General features: G+C 37.4%; 1 protein-coding gene across 1 annotated transcript; it reads left to right on the top strand.

The window, feature by feature from the left end:
- Window positions 1-688: 688 nt before the first annotated feature.
- On the top strand, window positions 689-9765 carry LYAR (Ly1 antibody reactive). The gene is made up of 8 exons (XM_015625557.2): window positions 689-846; window positions 1135-1249; window positions 3173-3280; window positions 4643-4726; window positions 6579-6915; window positions 7176-7274; window positions 8125-8210; window positions 8516-9765. Exons 1-8 carry the CDS (start codon window positions 725-727, stop codon window positions 8648-8650), a joined length of 1086 nt encoding a protein of 361 aa, XP_015481043.1. The 5' UTR covers window positions 689-724; the 3' UTR covers window positions 8651-9765.
- Window positions 9766-10090: the final 325 nt, after the last annotated feature.

The raw sequence follows: 10090 nt of genomic DNA, 5'->3' as shown, positions 1-10090 counted from the left end.
CGGGGGAGCGGGAGCGGGGCCGGGGCGGCAGGGCAAGGCAAGAACCAGGGCACGGCACGGCAGCAGCCGGCTACCGTCCAGGAGCGCGGGTGGCGGCCACGCCGGACTTCCCACGCCGTGTTGCCCGGCCACCCCCCAGCGTAGCCGCTCGGCGGGGCCCGGCCGAGATGGGTGTGCGGCTGCGGGGAGCGGGACGGAGTGGCGGGGTCCCGCAGGGGAAAGGAGGGGGACGGCGGACGCCGCCGGCGCGGGGTATCGGCGTGGGGCGGTACGGGGGTCACCGGTTCCGGGGTTGGGTGGAGGTACAGGGGTTACTGGTCTCTCCGGTATGGGGGACACCGGCTCTGGGGCTGGGATGGCGGGTGCGGGGGTTACCGGTTCCCCAGCTGGGGTGGCAGGTACGGGGGTTACTGGTTCTCCGGTTTGGGTGGGTACAGGGGTTACTGGTCCCTGGGTTGGGGGTTACTGGTTCCCAGCTGGGGTGGCGGATACAGGGGTTGCTGGTTCCCGGAACACCGATCTCTCCTGTGCTCAGGGAGATTTCCCATCAGGTGAAACGAGCTCTTCTTGCACGTGCAGCACCGAGCTGCTCACCCTGTCTGTCGGTGGTTGCACCGGTGCGTTTCACTTCGGCCCTTCAAGTGTTACTTTCAAGCTGTGAATTAAGATGTTCTTCTTGTATTCCTAGAGTTGCGTGTCTGTGGGAGGGAAGAGGCTCGCCAACATGGTGGTTTTCACATGCAATGCCTGTGGAGAGGCTGTGAAGAAAGCACAGGTTGAAAAGCATGTGAACATCTGCAGAAACTGTCAGTGCCTGTCTTGCATGGATTGTGGCAAGGATTTCTGGTATGTCAAGGATGGGAAATAGCCTTGCTCACTCTTGTCACAAATACAAGAGATGCAAATCAGAAATTTTCACTGAAAGCTGTAGCATGACAGAGCTGTCTGTGGTGTTAAAAGCATGTACTTTAAGCATATCACATTTTAATAATTTAAGCATTGAGAGTACCAAGGTTTAAATGATCCGTTCACTTTAACCATCTGTTACTTCAGCTTATTGGTTAGCAAAGTGTTGCATAGTTTGAAGACTGAAGCATTTAAGTGACCTGAGGTTAAAAATCTCTTTATATTCAGGGGTGATGACTATAAGGAACACGTGAAATGTGTAAGTGAAGACCAGAAATATGGTGGGAAAGGCTTTGAAGCCAAAACTAACAAAGGAGATGCTAAACAGCAGGAGTGGATTCAGGTACGGTTTGTACAGTAACTATTGTCTGTAACTATCAAAGACAGAAAAGAGCCTATACTGACTCAAGCCAGAGATCTATTTTTACCAATATCCCCAGCTGTCTTCTGGCATTTCCTTGTAGGTTTGTGTTTATCCTGGTAAGAAATATGTTTTTTGTTTTGAATCTTTTACTGGTTAGATTTACTGTAATGTTCCCAGCTGCATACAAAGAGATATTGGAAGTTGGCCATCCTTTTCATGCCATTTATGCTTTTGTAGACCTTTGTCAGGCATCCCACCCCATCTAATATTCTTTGTTCAAGGCTCAAAAATCCTACCCTGCTCAGTTGTTGTTCGTATGTAAGTCTTCTAAAATCTTCCTACTCTACTGTATTCATGTGAATGCTGTTCAAGATATGAGTGAAGCATAGATTTACCACGTCATCATTCTGTTTTCTGTGTCCTTTATTCCTCTCTGTTTTTTGTCAGTTAATCTACTTTTGCATAGCTTTTTGTTTGTTTTTTTTTTCACTGCTGCTGATCAGTGTGTTGGCGTTTTCATGGAATTGGCTATTTTAACCCTGAGATCTTTTATCTAAGTTCCAATGGTCAACTAAGGCCTGCCTTTTTAGATGTGAAATTAGGGTTGCTTTTCCTTTTCTTCTTGATTTATGTGAATTTGTGTTGAATGTATTCCACTGTTTTTATTACGTAGTCACTCATTTTCTTAAGATCTTTCTGGAATCCTCATAGTCCTCATCCTGAGTAGCTTCATATTATTGGAAAAAATTTCTGTCCACTTGTCAGATATTTTGTAAGTATGTTGAACAAGAGAAGCTCCAGCATGGATAGAAATATCTCCTACCCTTTCTGTCTTACACAATAACCTACCCTCTTATGGCTGTCCTTCAAAGGTTTTTGGGAGGAACTCAAACACATCTTTAAAACCTCATTAGGTCATATTTATGCATGGAATTGTTGATTTCTATCATGTAGCACACATCCTAACAAGGTGCTAAGCTACATGCATACTTGAAGCATATGATGAATACCATTAAAGTCAGAGATTAGTGCTCTTGTTGAGATTGAACATTGTTTGAGGACATTTGTAAAGGCAGCATAGTGTGAGTGCTGTTGCTTATGAACATTGGTAGCCTGCCTCAGTAGTAAGTAATAACTGTGTAGAAGGATGAGGGTTTATTACCAGACACCTTTTTCTAATAGTCTTAACATAGTCACAAAACCTTTCAGTCATCAGATTTTCTGGAGTAGAGGAAGGCTCTACAGTGGCCAGTGGCTGCACTCTCTAAATACTGGGAAGCCCAGAGCCTTTTTCCCCCCACAAGCAGCAGTGCAGTTCCAGGGACTGCCATGAAGCCCCGGTCTAATCTCTCTTCTCTTCTGCTGACACTCACAGCAGAGGAATATCCAGAGCTGTCATATAGGGATAAATGCTTGTTGAAGCTGGCACTGTTGCCAGAAGAAATGTCTGTCAGCTGTGGCATCAAAAGTAAGCCTGATTTTTCATAACTAACTCCAAAACCAAAAAGTTGCCTTTCTTAATGCAGGCTTTTTTCATGCTGCAAGAATGAAACTGCATACAGTTGAATGAATACATGAAACTGTGATACAGTTACTTTAGTTTGAAATGTTTTTATCACAGTTTGTAATTTATTCCTCAGAAAGCAGCAGTGAGCAGTGCTGCTTGCCTCTGCTTACTACATAGGTATAAATGTTTCTATAGATAACTTTGATACATCTAACTATGATAGAACCAAAGGTCAGTGTTTTTCTTATGTTTTTTGAATACTTCTTATGAGCAGACTATACCAGCTGCAGGTGCTGGGTGATTTCTACCCAGTGTATTTCAGACTTGCCCACATGACATGTACCATTTGATCCTTATGCTGCTTTGCTGATTTAGTTCTGTTTTACTTCATTCAGAAAATTCATGAAGTAATGAAGAAGCCAAACATAAGCCCTAAAGTGCGGAACATCCTGGAGCAAATGCGTGTCTTTAATAACATTCCAAGAAAAAAAGTAAAGTTTCAGGTATGTTTTAATAGAGACTTGCAGTAATCCATGCAGTGAGCATAAAAATAGACTTTTATCGGGAGTGCCACTCTCTTTTAACAAAGGTGGGAAAAATTGCTTATTTGGGCATTCATATAGGTTGTGTAGTAACTGAATTTCAAATAGTCAGTGGTTGTAAAATACATATATTTGCTTAAAAGGACTCTTTGTTGAATTAGGTATGGAGCCAGAGACTTACCTTTTAATCTTTATCTCCATATGTAGGTTTGTTCTGTTTTCACTACCTTTCTTTTTTGACTATTGCTATTTCTATTGAATGTCCAGATTCTTAGACATTCTTTTAAAGGTTTCTTATTTCTTTGGCTTTGTTTTTTCCTGAAGGCAAGATCCTGTTTTGAGTTTTCCTGTTACTCAGTATTCTGACAGAATCTTCTGCTCTGCATCCTTCACTAAAGTAAATTGTAGATGTGGAGATTTACTGTGTATAAAGAATTTCATTAAAAGTAAATAATTACTAACAAACTGGCCTTTTTACCCCCCTCTCTGTTCTGTGCCTCGGATTGTGAGGCTGAGAGAAGATCAGGCTTGCTTCTGAAACACTCAAACAGAACTTAGTAGAGCTGTGGTGAAATTGCTGCTAGCAAGCTGAAGAATAGAATATTTCCCTACAGAACTAATGTTCTGAGTAGGAAAAATAGTATTTTCCAGAAGTCTCTCTTTTTGATAAGGTACCTTGTGGTGGAAGATCAAAAGTTTTAGCAGTTAAGTGTTCCAGTTTACTAATGCACCTTTCCTGGGGTTTTCATTACAATACAAAAATCCTTACATTACATTTAACATTAAATTCCACATTTCTAAAAGTTGATCTCTTGCAGATACTGTGAACAGTGTAATTTACTGCTATATTTTCATTTTCACCAGGAACACCTGCAATAACCCAAACAACTTTCAAATGTTTGCAGTGATATATTAGTTAAATTGTACTCTTTTGTAATAAACTAAGTTATCCATTTAGGGTATGTCAAATAAATAAGATCAGATCATTAATGTTTTAACTCATGGGAACAATCAGATTTGGTAGGACCTTAACATAGCCATTTGTATCAAAAGCTTGAGGATTATCTTTTGGATATATTTACCACTCGGGGATAGCTGTTGGTGAAGCAATTGAGATATATGGTGTAGCCTCCTAACAGTACCTAGACATTACGTGAAACAATTTAGCAAAGAGGCTTGAGAGACTGATAGGAGTAACCTCTAAGCAGATCTTAGTTAAAAGCAGTGGTTAGATTCTTAAAAATAAAAAAAAAAGAACCAATTATATGGTAATGAAGAAAATCAGTGCATGTTTTCAGTTATTGCTGTTTTTTCTGTGCACAGAATTGGATCAAGAACAGTTTGAGAATTAATGACAGCAATTTGCAAGATCAGGTGTGGGATGTTTTCTCAGAAGCAACCGGAAACGTAAGTTTAACTGGAGGTACATTATAGAATGGGAATGCAGTTCAGAATGTTTGAAGGAAAACCTTCCAGATGCTGCTTGTAGATGTTAGTGGAAACATTGTCTCCCTTAGTTCCAATAGATTGTTTTGATGTAACATTTCTTGACTAAATTGTTTATTTGTGGAACAAATGTGTGGAACACAAAAGTTGTTGAAGTAGTTGTTCATACTGCACAGGTTGTGACTGAAAACTTGGACATGCTGACACCATTGTGCCATGATAATCAGAAGGCTGATTTATGGTACAAGTACATAAAAAAATGAAAAAGTACTGCCTTTGTCTTTGTTCCAATCTTTTAGCACACACTAAGATGGAAAAAGACATCTTTCAAAGTTTCCTGGTCTCAAATTTATGTGTATTGGAGTGAGAAATTAACAAGCACATGGTTTACCTATTTCATTAGTGGGGAGAGAGATCCTCCAGTTTGTGGCACAAGTTTCTCCCTTCTTTGTTCAAATTGTGGACTCACTCTGACCTTTTGTCAGTGCCTACTTCTTTGGTATTTCGTTCCTAGCTTAGCATGTTTTGGTAGGGTGTTGTTTTGTTTGTTTGCATCTATTGCTGCTACTCAAAAGGTATTGGAGAAGCTCTCGTTTCTCAGTTGATGTGAAGATGCTCTCCCCGCTTTCCCCCACATTCTTTTGAGGAAGAGTGTAGGCATAGCTTTGGCATTGATCCCCTGTTGATGCTTTGTGTTTCTGATTTGATGATTCCAGTTAAGTTTATTTGCAGTTTTCCTGAGGAATCCAAACATAAGAGCCAGGGAAGAAAGAAGCACGTTTACTAGAGGATAGGAACATAACATAAACTGTGGACAGAAAAGTACACTGCTTAGCTGGAGCATTAATACTGAGTTGATACAACTTCACTAAAGTCATAAGCAGTTCTCCCTTGACTTTAAGTAATTTCTAAAAAAGTCTTAAATCTGAAAACCTTTTATTTAAACAATTACACTGTCCACAGAGCATAGCATTAAAGTAAAATACATAACATAACATTTCAATTCATCTTTAAGAATTCTGAAAAAGATCTTAAGATGTGATTTGTAATACATACCTTGAAGTGTATATACTCAATGGAAATTCTTAAGTAGAATTCAAATTTAATTAAAATAACTCTTTGTAAAAACATGGTGTTAAATTGCTTGTATAAAGATGTATTCTTTTTCTAAATAGCTACACTAACATTTCAGTAATTCTATTCCACTTGTAATTATTAAAATTAAAACTTAAATTGAACACTAAATATTTTATTAATATATTAATTATTCTACAATAAAATCATTATGAGCCCAGGAACGTTAAAAGAAAACCAAATATGTTGAGAAAAGTACAATTAAAACAACCAGGAGTGCCTTTCTTAGCATCATGCCATAACGGTTTGTTGACCAAGACAGGGAAGTGGATGGCAAAAGAGATTTGTTATTCAAGGGCTGTGTATTTGGGAGTAAGTTCTGTATTATGCTGTAATGTGCTTTACTTTTGTTTGTGTAAATTAAAGAGTTGTAACTTCCTTAATTGCATTTAGCAAATAATTTAAAACACAGTAGCCGCTTACTTCAACTAGAAATTTACATATATGGTAAGATAACGTTTCTTCTGTGGTGTTTATTAGCATTTAGTCTTTTAAGTTAAAAGAATCAGGCACATTATTTCACTAGTGCTGCTTCTCAGGTAACTGGTGACATCACATGTGAGCAATTTAATTGATTTCAGGATATCAGTGTTCTGAACAGTTACCAGTGATCTAGTAGAGGAACGTTGCAATGTCAAAAACCCCATGTAAAAACTAATAATCTTTCTTTCAACAAAAGATTTCAAATGAAAAAGAACAAGACAAACCACAACAGAAGGAAGAGCAAAAGTCTGCAGAAACTGGGGAAAATACAAAGGCAGAAGAAAATAGAATTACAGAGGCAAAAACTGAGAGAAAAAAGAGTAAGAGAGAACGAAAAGAAGAGAGACAAAAGAACAAAAAGAAGGAGAAAAAAGATCTAAAATTAGAAAACCAGGCAGAAGTAAAAAAGAGTAAAAAGTCGAAAAAAGGAAAAGAGAGTGTGGAGGATGAATTTGAAATAAATGGAAATGGCAATCACAGTGAAACAGAAGAGGAAACAAATGTAAAGAAACGCAAACATAAACATGTAGAAGGTATCCATCATACAACTTATATTCTCATTTGTTTTGAAGATGCTTTTTCTTAATTCCAAAGCTCAATAAACTACCTAAGTAGAATTTAAAAATAGTGCATTAGATATACAAATTATTTTTAACAATGATTGCACTTTTCTTTTATAAAATTGGAACCACTTTGCAAATATAAACTCGTATTACAAGAACAAAAACTTAATCATGTCAGAACTTCTAGTTTTAAATCTTTCTCGTGTATGTCTATTCAATTCCATCTCTAGAGGAACCTCCTACCAAAACAAAGAGAATGAAAACTGAAAGCATTTCAGAAGACATGGAAACAGAAAACATCAATGAAGAAGATGTGGGAACAGATAAAGGTATTCTTGAAGGAACGATTTAGATTGTTACAAAAGTACTCTGCAAAAGACCTAATGCATGATACAAATACAGCTTCTGTAGGAAGCCATGAAATAAATTGTGCCTCAGTATACATGAATGTGTGTTTGTTCAGTATACACATCTGTTCCAGAGTAGCCTGTGCTACTCTTAACACCTGGTAATTCATTACTTCTCAAATGTGTTGTTTGTGCTGTGCTGGCAGCCATTGGTTCCAGTGAACACTGGTTTCACCACAGTGGGTCTCTTCCCTGCTGCCCTGCACTTAGGCAACACAACAAAAAGGGTAACAACTCTTAGACCTCTTGGTATCACTCATATCCTCATTTTTGCTCAGTGAATCATAAATTTGACATCAGATACATTGAACCTTAGTTTATGCTTAGATAAACCTACTTCTGCCTATCACCTGACACACTCTTTGTTTGAACATACAGATAATTCATTGGAAACCACCAATTAATGACCTCTGAAGGTGGTATGGTCAAATTTGACTGCCTGTGCTTTAAGTGTGAAGAGACAGAATCTTAACTATTCCTGTGTTATTCAAGAGCTTCTACTTAATAGCTGAAGTTCAGAAGTTAAGTGAAAACAATTCTGACCCCTGTTGTTCAAATGCTGTGTTGATTCTTTGTCTCTATTCCATTACATATTCAGGGACAGCTAATGACTTTATGCTTAAGACACCCTCCTATTGCAGGGTCAGTTAATTAACAACTGTTGTAGCAAACTGATTGCAAAATTAGGAGATTGATGGCTGGTTATTAGTAGAGAAGAAGACCCAGAATACCTGCTTTTATTAACCATGTTGTACACCTGATTATTTTCTAGGTAAATTCAACTGGAAGGGAACCATCAAAGCAGTTCTGAAACAGGCTCCAGACAATGAAATTTCAATTAAAAAACTAAGAAAAAAGGTACTGTAAATCTCCTTTGGTCTTGTGAATTTATTTGTGTAATGCTGAAACTCAGAAAATTCTGGCTTGCATAAACAAAGTTCAACATTTTAAATGCAATATAAATTAACAGAATGTCAGTTGAAGGACAGGTTCTTTATTCTTTATTGCTTACTAAATTACACAAGAAATTCAGTGCTAGTTCTGCAAAGGAATAATAGCACAATAGCTTTCATGCCACTTTTAATGCAGTAATGTAAATGTATTATTGCTTACAATGGAATAATCTTCAAGGACTAAAATCCATTTCTCTTGTCTTTGTGCAGGTGATAGCTCAATATTATGCAGTAGCTGGTGAACAGCACAAAACAGAAGAGGAGATCCTAGTCATATTCAATAAGAAAGTGAAAAACAATCCCAAATTTAGAGTTTTAAAGGAGAAAGTGAAACTTGTGAAATAAACAGTTTGCTTACTTTTCATAGCTGTTGCATTTTAATCTTGCAGACGGAGTCAAACTCTTCTGTCAGCTGTACAGATATTATGCATTGGTGTCATTAAATAGTGTATGTGAAAGCAGAATCTAACTTTTAATACTGGATGCCTCCCCTTTTTCTAGATTTATCACAGAACATTTTCAGATATTTTATTTTTTGATTTTACGGAAAATGTATATTTTTTGTACAAGTTTTAAGAGGCATTGAAAATAATTGCTGGTACTGTATTAAAATGCTTCCAGTAATGAATATAATTTATAAGCATAAATGTTTTTCAGGACCTGGGTTGTGTGGCTTTTTGCAGGAACTATTTTCAGAGCAAATAGGATTTTCATATTCAAAAAGCCACTGTGGAATAAATGTTTTGTTATGCAAATTCAGAATGATATGACTGATATACCCACTTTATGCACATAGATAGCGAATGCAGCCTTTAATAAACTGTTAATTCTGTGTTGTAAAATGAATAAATAAGGTGTCATATTTATGTATGCAATACTGCACATTCAGTGAAAATCTAAAGACTTGAGTTACCGTTGTGTGCATTGCTACTTTGTATGCATTGATGCTTTTTATACATTTAAAGTGTTGATTAGTAATGCAACTGACTTCAATAGAAGTGGTTACATGGACTAAAAATTGACTGATGAAATTAGTCATAAATAGAAATAGATTACTTTCAAATACAACCTTAAATATAATGCATCTTTTCACTTTATAATTGTATAATAAATCCACAAATTATACATAATTTGAAGAGGCTGTTGTATTGCTGTCACCAAAACAATTTACCTAGGCCAGAAATGTTACAGCTATGTAAGAGACAGAGCTGCCTGGGGAAAGTTACTTCAAGTTTTATAGGTTTTTACTTAAATGCAAAACTACTTCCATGTAGGAAGTTTCCTATTATGACACAGTCTGTTAAAAACAGCATTATAAAGCAGTCAGTCATACGGTGTTTTTAAAAATTGCTTAGTGATTTCAAGCAGATACACTTCTATAAAACTCAATAGTAAAATTATCTGAATTCATAGAAATATTGAATATATTAAAGATATAAATATTAAAAAATTAACTGTGATACACTGGGTTCGGTTTTTTTGAGTGCATATTTGTCTTACTCTAAAGGGTGCAAGAAAGTGCCTAATGAATTCAAGATCTCTTCAGTGCGTGTTGGCTGTTGAAATTGTGCAACAGTTCTGTTTATTCAGTTTAACAGATAACCAGTCTTGGCTCCTATCCATGCAGAGTTCTGGTGTCTGATGCTCAGGATTTACTGCAGTGATCACTGAGTGAAGCAAAGCAGCAGGCTAAGTGTTCAAATACCAGGGATCAGTGAAAGCTGGAAAGAAGGAATATCAAATCAACAGTATGCAGATGAGCTATCAGAGTAGGATGTGGCCTTG

The sequence above is a fragment of the Parus major genome, chromosome 4, assembly GCF_001522545.3.
Source record: "Parus major isolate Abel chromosome 4, Parus_major1.1, whole genome shotgun sequence".
NCBI lineage: Eukaryota > Metazoa > Chordata > Aves > Passeriformes > Paridae > Parus > Parus major.
This window is presented reverse-complemented; position numbering and strand designations above follow the sequence as displayed.